This window comes from Cataglyphis hispanica, chromosome 10, assembly GCF_021464435.1.
Source record: "Cataglyphis hispanica isolate Lineage 1 chromosome 10, ULB_Chis1_1.0, whole genome shotgun sequence".
In the NCBI taxonomy this organism is placed as follows: Eukaryota; Metazoa; Arthropoda; class Insecta; order Hymenoptera; family Formicidae; genus Cataglyphis; species Cataglyphis hispanica.
In genome coordinates, this window is record NC_065963.1 from 3,615,814 (window position 1) to 3,640,211 (window position 24,398).

Genomic DNA, 24,398 nt, shown 5'->3' on the forward strand with positions numbered 1-24,398 from the left:
ATAAATTACACATTTTAAAAATCATATACATACTTGTTATCATTATCATCATTTTAGCGTCGTAATATGCAACTGTTTAATATTAATTGTCGCATTATCCGCCAAATAAGGCAAAGCAAATCGAGAATACGAAAAAAAGGGCAGTCATCTTCGATATTTTATGAGAGGCACGTACAATCGTGGATCATGCGAAGTCGTAAATATAAATCATTCGAGCAACCGTGCTCATTTTGCCTGAGACTTATTTTAATATTTGTTGTTTAATATTACTGTTAGTATAACCTTGTTGTTATAACTGTGTGTGTTTGCATCGCACCTTTTTGCGAATTTTCTGTACAATCTTCTATCCACGTGCTGTCTTTGTATCTTAATATTTCGATCAAGGAGATTAATCCTTTCTTTTTTTATCAACGAAAGAATTTGAAGATTTGTTGTTCGATCGCGGCCAACATTTCTTTTGTTGATGTAATAGTATTATATTTTCTATACTTGTAAACACCGATTACACAAAAGATATTTTATATTTCATGAATTACAATTATTGGTATCTTAAAGATTGCTATAATTTTGAGATATATTATAAAGAATAAAGTATCTCATAGTTTATAACTTAAATCTGATGAAAAATAATAATAAAAAATCTACTATATTTAAAAATTAGAATGATCTATGTGAGAGATATAAATTAATATTTATAACTATATGTAAAAAAATACAACAATTGCATCACACCACTAGATTGTTTATAATATAATACACATGATAGCTTTATCAATTTCTAAGAGAATTTGTGGCATCTTCAAAAACAATTTAGCTATATAAAATTTGAAATGGACTAATTTGACATATAGATCTCTCTCATTAAATTAACAATTGTTAGTGATTACTATGTATTCAATTTCCGTCCATCTATTAAAGTTTTGCTACATAATAAATCAAGCGCAATGTTTTAATATATAATGAAAATAGTTTAAAATTTCTAAAAATAAGAAAATATAATTTTTATTCACAGAAATTATTGAGTAAAATGCAATATCTTTTCGATGTTTTTAATCAGTATTAAAAAAAAAAAAAAATTTTTTCTCTCGATAATTTCTGTAATAATGAATATTGTCCTAGTTGTGCATGTAAATATATTTTGAAATATCTTTTATATGATTACTTTCAACTTTGTGTTAAATCTTCTCGTAGAGTTTCATGTGTCATTGTAAACCATACAGCATCATCATAAACCATACAGCATGTTTCTCGATAATGATCGGAATAATCATCGATCTGTGGAAGCACTGTATGTATGTCTGGCCTAAATTTATATTGAGAATATCGTGACGTTTTGCGAACAGATGTATAGAGTTTGTCGAAGAGCTTGCAAAATACAGAGAACGGATGCAATACATATAGTGGGGCAGAGCGCGAATAACGATGACAGTACGGCTGCGTTGGTGACGCTTGACCCGTTTAAAAAATATCATCTCCCTCACATCTGTTGAGCGTCGCTGAGACGATGAAAGAGAGAGAGAGAGAAAGAGAAAGGGCCATTGCGAAGCAGTCTGCGAGGAAACGTCATTTTTTAATGCTCTTTTTCAGCAGCGACGAGACGCGTGGGCCGGCGATTAAAACACTGTGTCGCGACTGACTCCAGTTTATGCGGAATGTAAATTCGCATAATGCTCATGTCGCAAACTAACTTTATAATGGATCTTTTATTAAGATGTGCTATAAAACTAAATGTCAGTTATATATACAACTGCATCTCTTTATTTTTAAAGTATTGTGCAAAGATTTAGTCATGCTTTATTCTCTCTATCGTAACATTTTTAAATTTTTGATATTAACTTTCGATAACTAAATTACTTAATAATTGAAATTCATTTACAATTTTAATTAAATTGCAAGATTTTATTATTTCCTTACGTTCTAGAAACCTAGTTCGTTGATTTTAAATTTTTAATCTTTAATTATAATTATGTTTCCAACCGCATCTATCATTTAATTATTAATCAAATACTAGAAATATTAATTAAAGATAAATGATAGATAACTATCTGGAAATATAATTATTGATATCAAACTTACTCGGTATGAATAATAAATCATCAAATATTTTTATAATATTGCATATATAATAATACAAGTCTGTTTTTTAATATTAAATATTTTTTTAGATCTCTTGTATATTTTTAAAATTGATCATCTATTATGATAATATATATGTACTCAGTCATACTGACATAATCTAAAATACAATTGGTTATATTTAAAATGTTACACATGCCACGAATACAGAGCCAATTAAATGATAATAAAAAAATTATATTTACTTACCATATTGTTAGTCAGACAATTAATTAAAATTTGTGCAATGTAATGTCTTATTGTCTTTATTAGACTTCGGTTTGACTCGTATTTTTTACTGTAATATGCTTAGTTTAAAAAATATGGAATAGTTGACACGTAAAAATACGTGGTATCAATAATAAAGCATCTGTATTTTCAAGGAATCGCGAGCATTTTTAGATTGCAAAGAGAGTGCGGGCGTGAAAATGTGCAACCGTGCATCTTCGCTCACGGGCCGGCTGCTTCCTAAGCGGTTTCCTCGCCGTTCAACGGCGGCTACGAAAGCAGGGAGCGACTTTGACCACGGCGAGAACGAGGAGAGAATCCCAGGGGATATTGGTCCGAGGGAGAAACGCGACCACCCTTATGGCGGTGGGGATCAAAAGAGGAAGGGAGGAAGAGAGACGAAAGTAAACTTCGATAGAGCGAGACGGCGGATCAAAGAATCTGATGGAGGGTGGGAATGTGCCGATTCGGATGGTGGGAGAGGCTGCGAGATCGCGTCGGCCAAATACAAGGAGAGGGAGAAAGAGATGGAGAGGGAATGTGTGGAAGAAGGGGGAAAGACGAACTCTCCTCGGCAAGAGGGAATCCAACGTGGAGAAAGAGGAAGTCGAGCCGCGAGAGCGGGACGAGGAGAGTGAGAGAGAAAGAGCCGGATTTGTCGGAGAGGAGAGGGAAAACCACGGGGCTTTTGAAAAAGTTTTATCTTGTCGGTACGCTCGGCCTCTCAGACGCTACCGAACGCCGGTGCGGTGTTGTTGGCCACGGCGTGGTCGCGCGGCCTTTTCGCCGACGAATAGCGAATAAAGAGAGCAAACGGAGATAGTAAGAAAAAGAGAGAGAATCCAGATTGTGCGCCGCGATTTCCGGTCCTGATCGGTTCTTCCGATCATCAGCTTCCGTCCGTTTCGTCCGTTCGCGCCCTCGCGGACGTTCGCGCGAAAGGAACCACCGAGGACCATCGAGGAAGCTCTTGACAAGCAGGACGAAAAGAACCGCCGTTCTTCTTGAAGAAATCATTTTTTTATCCGCTCGTTTCACCATGCATTGTCGCTAAGGTGACCCATAGGTGTCGATCGAGAGAAAGAGCGAGCGAGAAAGATCAAGAGGGACAGACAGTAGGGGGAGAAGGAAAGGAAGAGAGAGAAAGAAAGGAAGGGTCAGTCAGGAAGAGGACGAAGAAGTCGAGGAAAGAAGTGACTCTTTGCCGGTCGCGACCGAATGACCAGCAACGAGATGAAGAACCGTGTGTTGCTAAAGAGTGCGTTGTTCCTGTTGCTGATCGCGACGGACGGCTTCGTGACAGCATCCGAGGTGAGTTTTTAGAATAAGTCATTCACATGATATCGGCTGGTCCCGAACTGTAATTATCGATATTAATATCTCGCAAAATTCCTCCTTGGAGTAGACGGTGCTCCGAAAAAAACATCGTTATTCGACAATGTTTTCCTTTCGGAAAACTGCACGTGTAATACTACCGAACGATAATTGAAGATAAGAAATATTAATTGACATTTCGTGTTAGTTTAATCGACGGGAAATAATCTGGGGAATGTATGTAACTTATAACTGCAAAACTTTTAAATATGATGCTATGAAATAGAAGCTTGTAACAATACATCTAATCCAGTATATAAAAAAAAGAATAATTACATACATATTTTAAAATTATTTTTATGATTAAAATTAGGTGAAGTAAAAATTCAAAATTATGTTAAATTATAAATTCGCTATCATTTCTTGAAATATTCGCGAATTTATCAGTTGGAAACTCGCGAAGAATTTCGGAAATTCTCCGCAGCAACGATTAGATTAGTTCACACGGTTCAATTACCGCGATTATACCTGTTATGTATCTCACTTACGTCTGATGATAAGAATCGCCGCATATCTCACGTGGAGGCATACTTATCGCTCTCGTAAATCGTTACGATAGATACGTACCTTAAAGTGTTACGAATGATTTTTCATCTTTTCGTAGAAATGTCGAAGATATCCTTTCTTTCTTGAATTGTATATCATGACATCCTGTTGTCACATTCTTTCGTTTGGGTGCAATTTTTGCATAGACGATTCCAGCAAGATAGCATTTCTCTGTGCTCCAGCTGTGCTCCGTTTCGTTCGTGCTTTTGACGGTTGAAAAGTCGAAATAAAATCTGATAAAAACGACAAAATCGGAAAAAATCGATTAATTATTTAAACGTATTACATATCATTGTGGATTCATTAAATCACCAGCTATATTGATATTAGCTATTTTACTTCTTCAATATTTAGAATTCATCATATTTTAAATATGCTACTATTGGTACTATTTTTAGTTTTCGAATTTTTCGATAATAATACTTTGCACTTTCCGTGCAAAATGCCACGTTAAATAAAATAGAATTTTAAATGAGAAACTAAATTTCTCCTTTTCGAAAGCATCGGCAATAATATTCGGGGCTTTACATATATTCCTTTTTTCCGTTTTATTTTTCTAAAATAAAAGATGCATCGATTGCATTGCGCAAAAAATCTCTCGACGATCAACAGGTATGGGGGAAAGAGAACCGACGCATCCCCGTGGATCGTCGAATATTCGGTACAGTTGACATGGACTCGGAAAATACGGATCGAATTGTTATGCGAAACACCGCCGAACTTGTCCGACACCCCTGTACGAAACACTCTCTGGGATAATTCGCGCGAATCGATTATATTCCGATCACACCTCGAACTCCGTAGATGCGGATACAAGCGCAAGTCGAACTCGTGTCATCGCGAACTCGGATCGCTTCTGGAACCCGCCAATCCAGCGAAATATCATTCCGCGGGGCACGAATTACCGCCGAAGCGACATTTCGTCGACGGACTGACGTGACGATCCATCGGGTCAGTTTCTTCATAACTTCTACGACGCAATTTTATTTTTCACGCATATAATAGTGAGTGAACGAAGACTTTCTCAATCTTGAATTGTTGCTAATAACAATTATTTAATAACAATTATTTCAAAAATTCTCGATTTCTCTGTTATATGTGTATGTTATATATTATCTATTTTTAATTAGTACTCTTTAAATTGCTAAATAAATATATAAAATTAAATTAATATATATATATATATTATATAAATAAAGTATGTTTTTGTCATAAATTTTTAAAAAAGTTTGAGATGTAATTTAATCGAGAATTAAAAATATTTATTTTTGAAAAAAACAAAATTTACCAAAAATAAAAATGTAATTTTAATTATTAATTTTACATATTGAAAGAATAATATATTGCGCTAATCTATTTGAAAAAATAGATAAAATATTGTTCATACTGTATTTAACACGATCTAAATAAAATAACCAGACTGCTTGCCAAAATCGCAGCTTTGTTGAACAATATACGACTGCATTATTACGTCATCTAAGTTATTTTAGAACAGAAGTATTTTTGCTGATAAAAATAATCAAATTACAACAAAACAAAAAGTATTTCGATTCTACAAATCGATTGGAACAAATGCATTTCTGTCACGATCAAGTGCATCGAGTGGCTTTGGTATATCATCAATCGAAAGACTTGCGTTATAGTATATCTATTTGTCACGATAACTTGACAATGATTGTGTTATCTTTCATCGCGGATATCGAATATCGAGATACCAGCGATACAAAGGCAAAGCAGCAAGATGTGCAAATTGTTCGTGGTGCAAAAAATGTTTTCGCACTTTACGTCTAGTTCGTGTTAAGAATCTCAAGTGACACTCTCTCATTCGGGACTTGTAACGATACATGTGTTTTCCGCGACGTGTGCTATTCGAAGCTGCATAGTAAATGACTCTATTTTTTGAGTTTTAACATTGCGCTATTGCGATACGCAGGTCCACATTCTCGTTGCATTCGCGATGCGTTCAATGATGTGAAAAATTGTGATTAAAAATATTTAAATTTAACTTTGATATCTACATTAATTCTTTACAGAATTATCGCGAGCATCGATATTGCTTTGAAAGAAAACGGCGAATCTAAAATAATTTCGATAATAATAATCTGAAACAATAATTTAAAATAACTGAATCGATTCTGTGTACTTGTATGGGATATAATCGTATGTAGAGAGTAAGCTGTGTTTTTTAATTTCGAGAACAAATCCGTCAAGGACGTGAGGATTTAAATTCGTGCGTTTTCATGGCGATAGAGAAATTTTTTAGGGATAATATATCGTCCTAACCCATGGGACACTGACTCGATGAATTGCGAATCGGCGGATATTGAATTAAAATAGTTATTCTTGGAACGGCACGTTCGCCACGGTTCATCGGTAGCTTGATTAATTTCGAATTGTTCCTCGATCTGGAGTCGAATTATTATTTCACGGCGCTTGCAGACATTTGCATGCACAGATGATCATTTTGCTAATCGGCATTTTGACAACATATAAGTGTTATAAGTCGTACTCGCGAAAATGAGTGCAATGATTGGAACAGATTGCAAGCGCCTACAAACTTCTTTTCAATCAAAAAATTAAAAAAGTTTATAAATATATGTACACACACACACACACACACACACACACACACATACACACACACATATATATATATATATATAATTTTGTTTATAATTTATATTTCATATAATATTTTACTTTAACATATACACACACACGTATACTTATACTAGTTGCTTGAAGATATTATTGGTGTTAGTTGATTGTACTCGATTTATCAACGTACGGATAGAGTGACGCCCTTGGCATAAATTCACCTTATCACAAATTTGTCGATTAGGTTCTATAAAGCTATAAATATTCGAGAGAGAAGGAGACAGAAAGAGAGAGAGAGAGAGAGAGAGAGAGATTTCTAATATTTGTAATATATTTCTAAGAATAATTCTCTATAAATTTTTGGTTTGACGAATTATCAACAAGCAATTACTGCATTTTAATCTCTATCAAGGAATCGACTATGTCATTGCGACACATACAGTGCATATACGTACAGAGAGAAAGCTAAATCCCGACACTCGTCTGACGACTTCTGAATATCGTTAAAACAGAGGTCGTACTTACAATTTAATTCATCATTTTAAATCTTATTTAGCCGTAACCTCGAACATTCATGTTTCGACATTCTTTATCGTTTTAAGTAATTTATATGCTGTGACAGTGCCATTAAGATACTGTCCAAATAAGGATAAAATTAAACGGACACTAATTCTTATTAAAATTTAATTAATTTTCTATTTAAGTTAACATTTCTGCTTTATATAAAATCATAGATGACAATAAATGTTAATTCAGAAGTCGTATAACTTCTGTTAACAAATAAATTAAAAACAGTGAAAATTATTTTAATTTATTAAAACGAAGTATCGCTAATCTTTTAGTTATAATTCATTTGTAATTATATATATATATATATATATATATATATATATATATATATATATGAAAATTCGATAATATTTTTTCACTGCTTATATTTATTTACTTTTGTCAAAATATTTTATCGCAAAATCAGCAAGATTTCATTCTCGCATGCGTTATTCCTTTCGTATAGAGGAATAGATCGCCACGAGTTTACGAATCTTCTTCTGGAATATTATCCTTCCGTAAAAATGACGATGTACGGAAGAAAAAGTTGCGGTCCTTCTGTTATTGCACCCCTTTTTCTCGCTCATAGCGCCGCCGTTCCTGACCATTCTTGCTTGAATTGCGAGGGATTCGCACGGACGAAGGATCTGAAAGATTTGTATCTTATGAAAAATATGGTAATGCACATAGTGTGGCCTGGCGGCGCATTCGATACAGTTGCTCTATACTCTATACCGATGCTCCTCTCCTCTAGAGATCCACATTAAATTTTATGTAAAAGAGTCTGTTCAAATTCACATCTTTTCCTTAACAGTGTATAACGCAAACAAATATATATATATATATATATATATAAAATAACCGCTCATATTTGACGTCGATATAATTTTCAACGCAATGTTTATATGAATTAATAGAATATATTTATAGAAAATCACTATAGGTCTTCCCACTTTAACATGTAGTTCGCATATAATTTTGTGTGGTACAGATAATTTGAAAAGTTCTGGTTTCTGCATAAAAGGAGATATCATCATTTACTCTTGCAAGGCTTCATTAGATACGGAAGATTTTCAAACTCGCGGTTACAGTGCTTCCGCAAGCGCGAGTATCTGCTCACAAAAAAATGTAGCATTAATAAGATTTTCATCTTGGCAGATGAAATATATAATTAGGGTAATTATTAAATGGAAATGGAATTTTGCAAACATTACATTTGGGAAAAATCAAATCAAAAGTGCAATTTTAAAAATAAGAAATATCGATATGATTAAAAACATAAATTGATGACGAAATTTTTCCACATAGAAAATGCGGCAGAAAAGTATTCTTTAGAAACTTTTTTTATTAATTTGTGTATTTATTTATTACATACTAATATCAAGGAAAAAAGGAAACTATATGCTATAAATATTGAAAATAATTAATATATATCATTCTGCTTCGCAAAAATGACGAAGCGATGAGTGACATGCATAAATCTTAAGTAATTGAGTCTGTGCACGAAAATGATATGAAATGGACTTAAAAGGGTTTAAACAGCTCAAAAATTACATATCGGATGATAACTTTAACACTATAAGTACCACTTATTAAAGAGCCTATAAATTTCGTGGATTGATCCTAATAAAGTCATATGAATATTTTAGATGATTCCCTCAAGAGTATGCGTGCATACTTAATTGATTGTTGCGTCGAATTAACCCAAATTTAAAAGAACTCATAAATTAACCTCGATATGATAATTTAACACGATCGTTCATGCAATCTTATCACATATATATCATTTAGTGTGATGCACTTCTTTAACGTTTCTGTAACAAATTAATTTATCATAATCATCTCGAAAAAGATAATTATTGCGCCCGAAGATTAATTAAAGCGATCGAAATTGGTGATTTTTAAATGTCACATAGAGAAAATTTATAGTTGATTAATTTATATCGTTATTATTTTTTTCAATATAATATAATTGCCGACTTGTGAATAATTATATCATAATTAACATGTTCAACTAATGAAATTCACATATTTAATCATAATTATAACTAATTTTGACATAATTTAGGCGCGTCAATTAAAGTGATACATCACGTGATGCGACTATCGAGAAATTTTTCACCCCGATTGCTTCGCGGCACTAAAAGGATCAAGCCGGTATCTGATATTACGTAAATCGTCAGGGTCGTCGAAAAATCGGGATGCATGTGTGGAGAGGCGAGAGAAAAAAGAAAAAGATCGCAAGAAAGCTATAATGCAAGCAGATGGGACGTGGAGGGACCTTCATCCGAGAGGCATGTACGATAAATCGCTTACCTAACCGTGCGAAGTCCGCAATGGTGTGCGCGGCTGCTTTAGTCTTTTTTTCCACATCATTATGCGCGTTCGCAAGAACGAATTAATTATTTCAGGCGAGCCGCAGGTCCATTTTACCGCTCTCGATAATATTGCGAAACCGTATCATGTTACAGTGCGATCATTCGGCTGAGATTAACATTAAAAATCTGCTTAATTAATGTTTGTATCTCTTATCGATTATACATCGATTCGTGTTTTTTCATCAGACCCTCGAAACATAATACAAAAGTAAAATACTTGCTTGAGATAATTTCTTTTATTGAGATAATTTTTTTTTATTGAATAATTCCAATATGCATTGAACTATCATTTTTTAATAAAATTTATTTGATTGAGGTTTGATCAGAGATAGATTAAAAACGCCAGACTTATCGTTTGCACAGAGTATTCGTTATATGGTTATATATTTATATAACTATATGTATAATGTGACTATATACTTATTCTATTAAAAAAATTGATTTTGTTTTGGCGAAAATTTAATCGACAGTTATAGTAACGCAATTTAATAATATTTATCCTCATAATTAAATGTTTTATTAATTTTTAATGTACGTAAAAACCGATAGATATGCTTGATATGAATTGACGGTAATTGGACGCTAAGTGGCGTTTTGTTCATCATATATTACATGCATTCTAATTCCTTCATTAATATCGATCCTTGAATGAACGAATGCTCAATGCAATATTCTCGTACTACTACTATCAGTCGCATCTCTCATGCTAGCTGACGCCTTTTGGAATTCTCGAAATACTGTCGAGAGAAGTCGTTTGCAAGTACTTCTGGTCCTCGAACGGCGGGTACTTGAGGACCGGCGACGAGTGAAGCGTTAAGTGTCGTATCGCCAGAAGGGATCTACTTTTTGCTATGCCGGGACTTATGCGCGATTATTTACCGGACACTTGTATAAGTATATCCGCGTGCTGAAAGGACATTTACGTTACTTACGCAGTGTACCACCAATTATCGCCGGACATCGTTCGGTCTCTCTCTTTCCCTTTTTTGTAGGATGATATCGCATTTTTCACATATAACGGATGATGAACAGTAAGGAGATAAACATACAATATAACGTGGTATCATGCACCGTCAATTATAAACGATCGCTCGAAAAATTATATGCTTGTTTTTAGATGAAATAATTTAATATTTATGGCTTTTGATAATTGAATTGATTGTTGAACTCGGAATACACGGAATAAATTTCTTAACAAATATGAAATTGATTTTGCCTTGAGAGAAACTTGAGCTCTTAATTATGAAGTTAGTTAATAATGAAAGTTGAAATACTGTAACCAAATATCAAAATCTGAGATTAAGTAATCCAAGAGCTTATTATTCGAATAGTTTCAATTACTTAACTTCCAAACTAAGTCTCAAACTTATTGATGATAACAGAGATTCTAAATAATTTGTACAGAATAGGACGTACATAGTATATATATTGCATATGGTTTTATGCGACTGTCAAATCTATTTGCACGGCGTATATGTGTTAATGGGTTAATCGCGCGGTAGCCCAAGAATTTTCGATAACTTATCGTCGAGATTATATCGCGCATGATAAAACTCAGGGAGCTTATTCATTGCGGGCAAGTGTCATGGGCGGCATAAAATGAAGGCAAAAGTCTCGCCGTCGCCGTCTTTCTCGCGTCTACGGGAGCGACCATAAATAGATATGGACAAGAGAGAAGGCACATAAACACATCTACTTAAGTCTGCGTGGATGAGCGTGGAGTGCGTGCCTTTTAATTAAAGTCGGAGCCCGTCCCGCGCCAACCGAACAATTAAGGCGCTTTTATATACTCGAAATCAACAACAGGGAGGAATAATACATCGCATGATATTTCTACATACATATACATATTTCGTATATATTGACCTACATTTCAATTCCCAATTATTATTTATAAGAAATTATTTCACATTACATTCGCGATCTCATTTTATCTCATTTTAATGCGATTATCACGTTATATATCTATTACAATTTTATCTTTTTAATGTCAGTTTATATCATAAAAATATTAGAGAAATTTATACTTATTATATATGAAACGCCTTTCATATTTGAGCAGTTTAAATCAATGCATTTGCATGGCATATATATTTAAATCTAATCGAATAATGTACCGATCGATATGCTACGACTTTAGATATTAATGCGAATCGGACGATTATTGATCTAATGTTTAAAATTGACTACTGAAAATTATTTCAGCTTTTCTTCTCACATTAAATAGTAACAATGCGATTTTGCTATAGATAGAATATTTAAATCAAAATTGACATTAAATCGGAATAATCAGGACAAGGAAATTGATTTAATTATTGAGATTATTATTATTAATTAATTATTATTGAGAAGAAAACTACAAATAATATCCTCAAAAATAGCTTTTTTCTTGAGGCTTTTCTAGTGTTTTTATTAATATAAAAAAATAATTATATTTAAAAAAAGCGTATTTTCTCTAAAATTTTTATTTGCAATCTTTAAATTTACAATTAATATTTCTATTAATTATCTTACTGCTTTATACAAATGTTAATTAAACCGTAAACTTGCTATCTTGGTCAATGATAACTTGTCAATTCATTTTCTCCAATACGTTTTACGACGTTTGTCACTCGTTTGGCGCTCGATGAAATCAGCGACATTCCCGGCGCATCTTGGATATGACGTAATCGTAGATGTTCGGGTGTTGGAGTTTTATGCAAATGATCTCGTAAATCATTTTATTCACGTTCGAGTTGCTCCCAAAAGTCAATCCTCTCTCCTTACCGTCTTTCGGATCGGTATTTCGAAAATGGGTTTACACACCGTGACCAAAAGTTACATACGTGAAATCGCATCACGAAGGTTGAGAGTATATCACCTGCGGATTCGAAATGCCGCGAGATTAAACATTCAAGATCGTCTCTCCGCGTTTGCCGAATTAAAACGGTATAAAAATCGATTTAAATATACACACAAGATATTTCTATCCACATATATATTTAAGTTTATATTTGTTTTGTTTCATTCTTTATATCTTTTTAATTAGTAATGTTATGTAAACAGTTATTGCATTTAACGTATATCTACTTTATACGACAATTATGTATATTGTTAAAAAAAATATTTGCAGCTATAAAATTGCCTTGAGAATACGTTGTAATTGGTTCAATTTGTTATCGTAAGAAACGATGTAGAAATATCTTTGTAATTGCATAATTTGCTATTGATGATGTTCTACGCAAATAAAACGATATAGAGAGGGAGGTCAGATTAGTCGATGCATTTAGATGATGTACATATTCTGTTATCTAAGCAAGCTTCTTGATTTATTCACTTAGGTATAAAAAAGACGTATAATTTTTTCTTTCTTTTGTCTTATATGATCATCTTATTTGAGATTTATTTCTTCTTTTAAGAAACTTTTAATTGAACCTAATTATACAATGTTTCTTAAATTTTGCGGGTATAAAACATTAATTTATTTATAGAAACGTACCGAAAATTTGAATTTAATATATCCGACATTTCTGAAATAAATTAATAATTCAAAGTGGCACGTTTACTAGATTAGCAAAAAGTGCAATAGCTTCTTCATTTCGGAGAAATTTATTGTCGTTTCCTTCATTGCATAAAAATAAATATTTAAAACATTTCTGAACGCAGAACGTTTCGTTGTTAAAATCGCCACGCGTATTACATATGTCGTATTACAAGCGTTACAATGGGCCGTATACGTCACACAACAAGAGTATACCCTCGAAACAAGTAATATAGTTCGGCCGCGGGACGGCATAAATATTATCCGACCGGTTCGCTCGACTAATCGATTTTTCATATAATCCTTATCGAAGTATTAACGTCGCTGGACCTCTCCATTCTCGTAGTTGCTCTCGGCTCGTTTCTTCACCATTCCCCTCCCGATGTATCTTCCCTCGGGCGCGCGCGCGCGCGCGCGACTACTACGATATTGGTCATTAAATTAATCGGATATATCCGGCCGACTTTCGCGATCGGCCGTAAAATTAAGCGGCGATCGAACGTATTTTCGCCGGTACCAAACCGAAAATAATCTTTATTTTGGGCATGAATTGAATTTATAGGCATGCGTTTTTGTCTATCCACACTATTTTCGGATAGTTTAATTCTGATTGTGAGTTCCGACAATATGTTTTATCCAATCTAGATTATTTTTTCAAATAAACTTAACATTTCTGACACTACTTTTTTTAATTGCAATGAAATAGAATAGCAATAATAATGTTAGAATAAAATAATTAAATACTTGTTAATTAAATAATTATTGTATAAATAAAACAATAATCCTTCTGTGTGTGAATTATTATGATAATTAATCTTTAAGTGATTTAGCTATTAGATTAAAATGACGAAAGAGCAATGATTCCTTTTTAGTAATTAATGACGTATAGCGAGGCTAATCACATCAGTGAAAACGAGTATCTCGCGCGTCAGACTCTAGTCTAGTCAAGTCGATCGTTATCCCCTGAATAAAGTAACTTCGACGCCCGGACAGGTAGGATCTCGGCTCAAGCTCGAGCTTTTGCCGCATCTCTACGCATGCACTGGTAAATAACGTATTTGTGCGCCGCGTTCAGCAGCCCACCCACTCCCGACTGTTACCGCATTGGCTATTTTCCTAGCCGATACGATGCTTGTTTCAAAACTGACGAAAATAAAGTCTAAATTATTATGGGAGAAAATATAGGACATTAATTATTAGACTCAATTGCTAAATCACGATATGTCAAGAGAAAAAGAAGAATAAATAAAAAAAACAATATTTCTCGTCTTAATTTAGAACAAATATCGATCAAACGTGCAAAATTTTGTCTGTCAGTTTTGGAAAAATAACAGTGAAATGATATATAAATTTTATTTTTGATTTGATTGTCAGTTCTGTTTATTTTTGCTTTTATGAATAAGCGAACGATTTAACGTTTTAAAAAACGGATCTTGTGTGAATCCTTATAATATTATAAATTTTTAAAATTTTTGATATACAAACTAGATAATGTATGTCATTAAAATTGCGGACAGGATATATATGTATATATGTATTTTATTATAGTACATTTTCTTGCTAGAGTTACTTATAGGAATATTTGTAATGTGTAACAAAATAATTTAATTACTTCTTACAATAGTGATAATTAATATTCTAAATTGGTCGATAAGAGTTTGGATGAAAGGCCGATGAATTACAATAATCAATAATTCTAATTATATAGCATAAGTCGAATTAATATATAATAATATATATATCACATAAAATATACACGTGTGATTTAATAAATTGAAGGGCATGCGGCGCATATACAATGATAAATCAATTCCGATCTTATTCATTTAACTGCAAGGAGATAGAAATCAGAGGATAAAAAGAGAGAGAAAGGGAAAGAGAGAGCCCGTGTCGCTGGAAGAATTATCTCGCGAGATCGCAGGAAGAAAGGAAGGGTCCCGTCAGGACTGTCTTGTCTGAAACGTGGGCGGGTAGAACTGGTTCTCGCGTGTCCACTGGAAGGAACGTGAAAAGAGCGCTTCGTCTCTACCTGAGAGATAAGTCCCTCGTTTCATGTGGACCGGAGGGAGGAAAGAGGAGCTGACCTGGTGCTCGCATCAACTGGGTGCACGCGTGGCCCCGTCCTCCCTGAAGCCGCGATTTTAGTGTGAGCCCCTTGTTCATTTCGCGCCGCAGGGTTTGCATTTGCCTTGGACCAGCCGCCTTAAGTCAAGCCGGAATCAAGCCCATGGCAACACCCGTTGTGTCGCCGCGTTGCATCGCGTTACATCGTGCCGGTCCGGTTATGAGTCAGACGTGCCCGCATACGTGGGCCTGTTCGTATGCATATGCGCCCGAGGCAGAGGACGAGGGGCCCGTGCACTTAAGTCTTTTCCTTCTCTTTTCTCCCTTGCCGCGGCTTCGCGTTTAGCACGCAGAGTGCTGATAATTCTCCTTTCGCTGTCGGGCGAACGGGTAATTTTCCACTTTGGTCGAAAATTAATTGAACTGGGAAGTCAAAATTATGGAATCTTTAAGATAAAATGTATAGTAAATATCTACTGATTTTAAATTTGATTATTTTCACGCCAATGTTGCGATTATTGTTTTGCTTATAGAGTACCACGTTCCTTCCTGAAAGCAGAAAGCGAGAAAAAAAAGAGAGAGGAAGAAAGAGTCAAATTATCATCACTTAAGTTACTTAATATTAATTGAAACATATGGGACGCGAAAATAAAGAATGAAAGAAAGAGTCCTCAAATAAAGTTAATGCGCGGTGTGAGCGAAAACAACGTCGTGCCCCTTGTTTCTGATATAACTGATGTTTTTATTCTTTTATTAACCTTTGCAATTTGCGCACGTTTAAACTCATAATTCTTAGATACATTTCAACTTGTCAGCTTCGTATCACATAATATAGACTTCATTGGCCATTGACCTTTGTTTGATTGAAAGAGGAGAGACATTTTAAAAATAAAAATTTTGTAGAACAAATTTGATCGGGATGTAAAAGACTTTTTTAATATTACTAAATAAAAAAGAATGAATATTTCTTTACTAACAAAAAAAAAATATAAATTTAATTCTGTTTCTTAAATTCTTTTATTAATCTAAGCTGATTAAAAATTATTCTTATTTACAAAATTATAACTGTGGATTTTTTGTAATATAAAAAATTCAAGTATAATTCAAGTTTATTACGCGTTTCTTTTTTCAGAGAATCGAGTTCGGTCAAAATTAGCGCGTCTTCTAATCTGAATTTATAATTGTCGTCTGCAAAGTCTATCCGCCACGAGATTAAAATATCAAATAAAAGATTCATATTATTGGCTGCCGCGATTCGTTATATCTGACTATTCTTAGACTACCCTTCCTTACCTAGGTATTTTCCTTTCTATCCGACGTGAACCTAAGAGACACAGTCCCGCTATACAAATGATGAAGTAAAATTTTAATACAGCAAAGTTATTTCTACAGTCTGAACATTTATCACGCTTATATTCATTTTTTTATTTATAACTATAACTTATAGCTTACAAATTTATTAAAAATAAATAGTATACTCACTTTAATAAATTGATGTATATATTTCTCTGCTTTTTAGATTTGTCAAACAAGTTTTTATAGAAACGTAAGGTCATATATTTTGGAATGTCTTACATCAAAATTTAATATGTTTCATTGCATAATATTTTTATTGTATTTATTCAAAAAAACTTGCTTATATATTTGCGTTATAGTTTCGCTATAATTTGTTAAAGTGAATCTTTTTTGTGTTCCGGGAGTCGGAATGTAAAAACTGGAGAGTGGAATTTTATGACTAAGATGAAACGAAAATCTTTTTTGTTTGTTTAAATAATTTTTTATCATACTGCAAACAAAATTCTGCGAATAGGAATCGTGCCGTTTCTCCGAATGGTTTAAGATTTATAGCTCGATCACACACAAGTTTATGAGATGCTTGCGCGACTACCCTCGAAGCTGCCAGTCGACCGATTTTTTTTCCTCCTCAGCCCATAAATCGCATTTTTAGAAAGTCTTACGTCATGCCTCGCAATTGAATTCGCAGTTGAGCACGGTTGTATGAGGATGCAAAGACCTGAAAAAATAGTTCCTTAAGTTAAACAAGTTGAACAAAAGCAAAAAAAAAATTTATTTCAAAATTTTATTATTTTAAAATATTATTCTCCTAAAATGTAATGCAAGTCCTCCAAACATTTACAGTAATTGTACTAAAATATTATAATTGGATACATTAATTGGATATTATCTTTAAAAATGCGGAATTAATAAGAGAATAAGAAAAATAATGTTTAAGCAAGAAGAATTATTAAATAATATTTTTTAAATCTCGATTATTTAATTTTGTTTTATCCTTGATTTTTGTTAATAAGATAAACTACGCTTGAATAAAATGACAATATATATTATATAGAAAAATTTTAAAAAAATTTGCAAGTGACTCTGGCATGAGTATAAAATGTAGTTTGCTCATATCATCCAGCACGTCGTCAACTATCAAACGAATTGAGCTTGCTTATTGCTATTCGTTGAAGAGACCAGACACGTCTTTATTGCTGTTGATATGTCGATGAAGGACGGCTTCTCGTACGAGATCATTTCTCGCAAAAGGGAGACTGCGATGATTCCGGGAACGACGATAACATTTATGACCATTGATGATCAACAAGTCATGTCGCATATAAAATTAATGCGGATTAATTGACATAACTCGGTTCAAAAATTTTATAAAATATGTATAAAATAATATTGGAGGAACAAGCGATTCCTTGTCGAGAATAATTCTCGTTCAATTATCTATTTTCTTATTACATATTGTGTACATGTATATTCTTTGACATATTCTTTATTATTTGATGATTCTTGTTGCAATGCCATGCCGCAGTGAAAATGAGAATTTCGTGTTTGTTAGCACTCAGAACACACATTCTAACAACTCATTCGTTAAGTGCAGTCTTCTCCAGTCTCCCTTGAGAGCAATGAGCCTTCTCCGATTCTAATCAGTAAGCCATTCATTCACTGCTTTTAGAAAGCTCAAGAGTTTAATGTATGCATAATTTTTTCAATTGTTAAATTATTGCTAAATTTTTCGTCTACATCTAAAAACTCAAACAAAATCTTTATACATTGATGACATCATACGTTTTTATTTTTGGATATTTTAAGTATGATCTGCATAGATTAACAAATTTCAATTATAAGTATTTAACAAATAATAAAAATGTAAATTAAATAATAAAACTATTTTAAAATTTTCGGAAAAATTATGAATTTATGGATCTATCCTCTTCTCCCTTTTTCTCTCTCTTTCTCCTTTCTCTCTCTCTTTCTTTTTTCATCGATGAAATATTTTACTTACTTCACGCTTACATTTAATGCAATCGATAGCATCATTTTTATAGTTACAATATGCGTAGATATTATGTTCTCACAACTTTATCAACGCGATATTACTTCATAGTAAAACACTGTCCTATTTTCGCGTCGATTAAACATGATTGATGTGTCAAGTAAAATTTTTATTTTGTAATGAATAACGAGAGATCTTCATATTCGTAATATTATCATTCATGAAGAAACAATGTGCAATCGCTTCGAGACAATCGAATCCCGGCGAACATTTGTCAAAACCGAGGCGTGTATGTATGTATGTATGTATGTATGTATGTACATACGGGTTACGGGGATGCAGGATGGTCGGTTGTGAAAAAAGTACGGTGTCAATAAATTCTGCTTTATCTATCGCCATAAATCCGTGCGCCAGCCTTTGAGGCTCGATGAAGCATGCAAGTCGTACTGTTGGGAGCCTGCGTGTATGCACGTATTCGCCATGGGCACGCGTTTATATATACACGTAGGGGTATCCGTGCGTTTTCCTTGAACTCGCAATCGCGCTGCCGATTCTACGATAATGCATTATTAAATTCTCCATATAATAATTATAGAGATCAAGGTTAACGATGAAATTCTGTCAATGCTAAATAAGCAATCTAGTAAGTCAAACACGAATGTGGATCGACGTACAGTGATTACGAGTTTGTAAATTTTAATATTTTCTTTTTAAATCGAATTTAAAAGATTGAAATAATTAAAATTTATTAATAACATTCTTTTCGGGAATACAGATTTATATATTTTTTCAAGAACAAGTTTCTTCATTCATGTATTGTTAATATATGCATATGTCATGCCTCTAATAATACTCTGTAATAATACTTAAATGTTGCACAATATGGGCGATTACGCACTCTTGTTCACCTAACAATAATTGTACGTTTTACCAATAATTTTCTACGTTTGTTAATTTGAAATGCCACACGGTAAGAAATATAATCGAGGATACGTGAGCGCCGCGTGATTGCAGAAATTACCTGCCAAGTCTACTAAGCGTGCAAACATCAGCAAACTGAACACCTAGAGTGGAACAAAAAGACTATCTAAGGTACGAGCAACGGAGGTATGACGTATCTCTGAAAACTAGTCGCCGGGAACGACACTATTGGCCGCCGCCGGCATCTTGTGCAAGGCGTAATTTACATATTTAGTAGTGGACAAATGCGGTGCTTACGCAATGATGACAATGTTATATCGATGATTTGCACAGTTATCTCGTAAAACGCTAACGGTTTAGCTCGCGCTTCATATGGAGCAAGCGCGATACATACGATCATCGAGCAAAATTAAGACCTGTACTTGGGATTTACATGAACGTTTAAATATTAATGTATGATAATCTCTCATCGATATACTGGCACATATATTACTCAATCATGCTAAAATGCTCATGAATAACATTAATTCAGATACACAGAACATTAATACGAAATTATCCTCGAACGTATGTATGTGTGTTTTCTGTCATATTTAAACAGTGATTTTATTTATAAATTAATTTAAATTAGTTTAAAAGTTGTTTTAATGCCAAAGCAAACTATATTTAATATATTGATGAATATATGTAAATAGATAAAAATCCTTATTTTTGTCTACGCGTTCTTCCTCTTTCAATACATAATTTTATCTAAATATGCATATCACTCTCAATGAGATTTGAAAAGTGCCGGTTCTTTTGTCAATTGTATTTGAGTCAAACGCTAACGAATGCACGATTAGCGGTACGATGGAATGCCGACGGAGGAGCGCGAATCTTAAAACAAAGAAATGCGTTAATTACCGTTAATTTTGTCCGACGAGACTGTGAGCGATGAAAAGCGAATACGTTTGCGGCAATTATCATGAAGGACCTTAACGAGAAACGTCAGACGGACTTACAACCGTATAATCTCATCTTGCGTATTCGTCCGTACTTTTTTCAGATTCAGGAGTGAAAGAAGGTCAGGATAATGAGAATGAATTCCAGCGGCTACATATCTCGTTCATACAGCTTTATATATAATTACAATCATTCGGGTAATCTTATTGTAAATTTTAAACTTTCGAGCGTAATCAAATTGCTTGTTGTTAAAGAATGAAAAGTGACATACGTGATAATTCTCGATATTTAATTTTACGTAACGAGAGAGTCAGTAATTATTGTTGTTTGTTAAATCGTTTAATGAGGCAACCATTATAATGCCACACAATAATGTCATCGCATTGGAAGATTGTACTTGATAAGAAATAAAAATTTCAACTATTTCACAATCACAAATCACCGGACAAAACACAATTTCTAGCAATTATGCAGTCGCAAAACGACGCTGTAAACGTCCGCTATATCTCGGACAAACAAAGTCGAAAGTGCATATGCGTGTGTCGCATATTATTTATTCCATTATATACATTCGCGTATGACATAATATACCTCCGACGTCGATACAAATGTAGGCGGTGACATCATCATGCGCGTGTTCTCATGAACCGCCCCGGTCGTTTATTTATGAAATTATAGTGATTTATCTGCGATCGCATTTTCGATTCGATGCGGTAGTACAGCGATGAATAAATTTGCAAATACAAGCCGTTCACGTACTTAGCTTTTTTTTTATTAATTTATAATTGCTTGTGGCACGTGCAGATGATTACATAATGACAGCGAAAATGTTAAAAAACCATTGATTGACGTCTAGATTTGTATTGTATTCGAGAAATGATTACATTTGCAAATAATTAATGATACGTGTCATTACGAATATCAATCTGCGAAGAAAATTAAAAGAAAACTTTTGTATTTGCAAAAATATTGTTTCAAAAACTATTATAATATTATTTGTAAGATAAATATTTCTACATGAATTTAAATTGGGAATATGATATTTGAAAATTATGATTTATTTTGATCTCTCGATAATTTCAATCTCATATTATATAGGAATAAAAATACCTCTAAGCCACAACGTGATTATATTTAATATTCTTTATTACATGGTCAATAAATCATTAATAATGATTTGATTGAGTACAAAATTATCGCTACATAAAGACCAGTCTTATTAACTGATATCGTAATAGCGCTATTTTATATACGTTATCCGCGATTATCAATTCTGACAAATTCAATAAAGTTAAATTTATTTTTAATAATTGAAGAAAAATGATAAATATTATTGCTACAAGGGTAAGAAAAGAAACGCATAAAAAAAAATTATTAACAATTAATATAATATAATAAAATGTATAATAATTATTAATAATTATTATTTTATAAACTAATAACTAATAATAAAAAAATATAAATTTTTATAAATTTATTAGCTATGTGTCTATATTTGATATATATTAATAGTCTTAAATTAATGTTTTATAGCACAGAATGTCTGACGACAATCTATAATCGTTTAGCGCCGTTTTTTGTGTCACGGGACTTATTACTGTCAGATCTATGAATAGATGCGCGGATTAACATAACTGACAGCGTGTAAACGGCTCTTCCTCTATTTGTAACTCCTTTATATTCTCTCTTCGATGTTTGCTCGTACTTCGATAAGGCGCGTATCTGAATCGTGTGAATTACCGACCAGAATCTAAAGTGATATTGCACAATGCTCGATCACAGTGATTAATACCAGATAATAATAACGATAATTATTCATGATATACTTGTATCAATATTGGCCTAAAATTTTATATAATTATTTTATAATTATTTTATATTATTATTTTACCGAATAATATTATATAAAATATGGGCCTGTGAGGTTAAAAATCTTATTTTATTGTTAAAATCGGAGAACTTTATAGAAGTACTCGTAAGAGAGACGCACTTCTTAAGAGCGTCTGTCCTCGAGAAAAATCAATTTAAATGACACGATTAATGATGCAGTCATTAGCGATGCGCATGCACGCACGACAATACGATGAAGTTAATCAGACGCAATACTGACCGCTTGTCGAAATGTTTAACGCACCTTGCATATTCATTCCGCACGAATGAATGTCTGTAGGTATTTATACACACGCGTGCAAATGCGTGTGCGAGAATGCCCCCAGGAGGCCACGCGTGACTTAATGCAGTGGTCTCGCATAATTCGTTCCAAGTATAGAAGAGCATCACGGACGCACTCGTTTCCTAGTTTTCGCATCTTGTACGTCGCCAAATGCCATTGTCGCGTCTTAGGATGGTGTATATTTTGGGCCTCTCTCATTAATGACGTGATCTCTTCAAATTTAATCGTGATCATATAAAAGGAATTTAGATAGATAAATGAAAATGCTCTCTCTTTTGTATTTTCATGTTTTTCCACTTATTTTTATCTCTTAACATTATGTTATCTTGTTTTATATGTGTATGTGTGTGTGTGTGAGACGAGATTTTGTTAGAATAATCCTTATGCAATTGCAATGGCGACAAGAAATCTAAAAATTAAAAAAAAAAGATTAATTTGCTTATCAAATTTTTTCCCTAGATTATGCTGATTTGAATTTCTAATCTGCGACATTGCAATCGGAACTTTCTAAAATCATAGTGATCTTGCAATCTGTATCCCTTCTCCTTCAAAAAAGCGCACATTCTATTGCCGCTTATTACATATTTCGCCTCAGACGACGCGTCGAGTTTCCTTCACTATTCGATCATCTTGCTGAGTGCGTTATTGAATTATTAGCGAGAATTACGGTAAATGGAGTGTCCCGCCACTGCAATTATTTACAATGTCCCCCGCTCTTTATCGCCCGTACGCTGTCTGAGAGCTATATGAAAACGCGGCTCCTTCTTCTCTTCGCGCAGCTGAAGGTTAACGGCGTAATCCACGATGCTCAGAGTTCTTTTTATCACGTAGCTTTGTCAGCGGTGACGTTGACTGTTTTCTGCTTTCGCTCCGCGTGTGGTGTGCTATATGCGCCGAGCTCTCGCTTAAAGGTAACGGCGACCGACGACGGTCAATGTTCTTTGGGCGTACAATTTACAAATTGACTTCTTCGGTATATATTCGCTATCTTAGAATATATAATCAAACCAAATCACTTAAAAGATATTGGACATAAATTTTTAATTGTCTTTCTCATTCTTTTTGTAGTTGGATTAAAAACTTAATAAGGGATAATTCATACTCGCTCAGAAATATATGGAATTAATGTACAAAGTATTAAGGTGCAATAATTATTTAATGTAAAGCAAATTTTGATTTAAAAATTTAATCGAGTTAAATATTTTTTAAAAATTAATGTGTACGTGAAAAAAAAATAAAAGAAAATTTGATGATGCTTTTTTTACAGAGAGGAAAAAAAAGAGAGAAATTCGAGTTTCCACTTTTGAGCAAATTACTTTTTTTCCTGCACGCATGGTATTTAGGTCATTCGACTTATCTTCCGCTTACATCGAAGTTAATTGCAGATGTTAATGTGGATTACGCATACACATCTGTGCGTCTGAATCAACCTGTACGTTTGCTCACATGGGCATGTGCGTACATACACGTGCTATCGAATATTATTAATATATATGCGTATCGTGCATCCGACGATCGAAAAATTTTTGCTCAATTTTTCCTGTCTTCTTTTCCTTCTTTATCATATTCTCGCATCTAACTATGTGGCGCCTCGCTGTTATTTAATTCAGTTCTCTTCACTATCATCAAAGACGATAACTCGTCTGACATGGGAGACGAAAAGAATGTGGATCACTGTATACAGAGTAGTAGTATACTAATTAT

At 33.4% G+C, this 24,398-nt stretch overlaps 1 protein-coding gene across 14 annotated transcripts in view; it reads left to right on the forward strand.

Annotated features, from left to right (window-relative positions):
* Positions 1–3,042: 3,042 nt before the first annotated feature.
* The window catches only part of LOC126852508 (basement membrane-specific heparan sulfate proteoglycan core protein), a 144,196-nt gene continuing 122,840 nt past the window's right edge, over positions 3,043–24,398 (forward strand). For 7 of the 14 annotated variants that reach the window (XM_050597356.1, XM_050597357.1, XM_050597359.1 and 4 more), the window contains exon 1: positions 3,049–3,654. In XM_050597356.1, coding sequence (XP_050453313.1) covers positions 3,562–3,654 — 93 coding nt within the window. In that variant the 5' untranslated portion in view covers positions 3,049–3,561. Of the gene's footprint in view, positions 3,655–24,398 lie in introns of all 14 variants that reach the window. The other 7 variants (XM_050597354.1, XM_050597353.1, XM_050597355.1 and 4 more) reach the window with 6 other exon arrangements.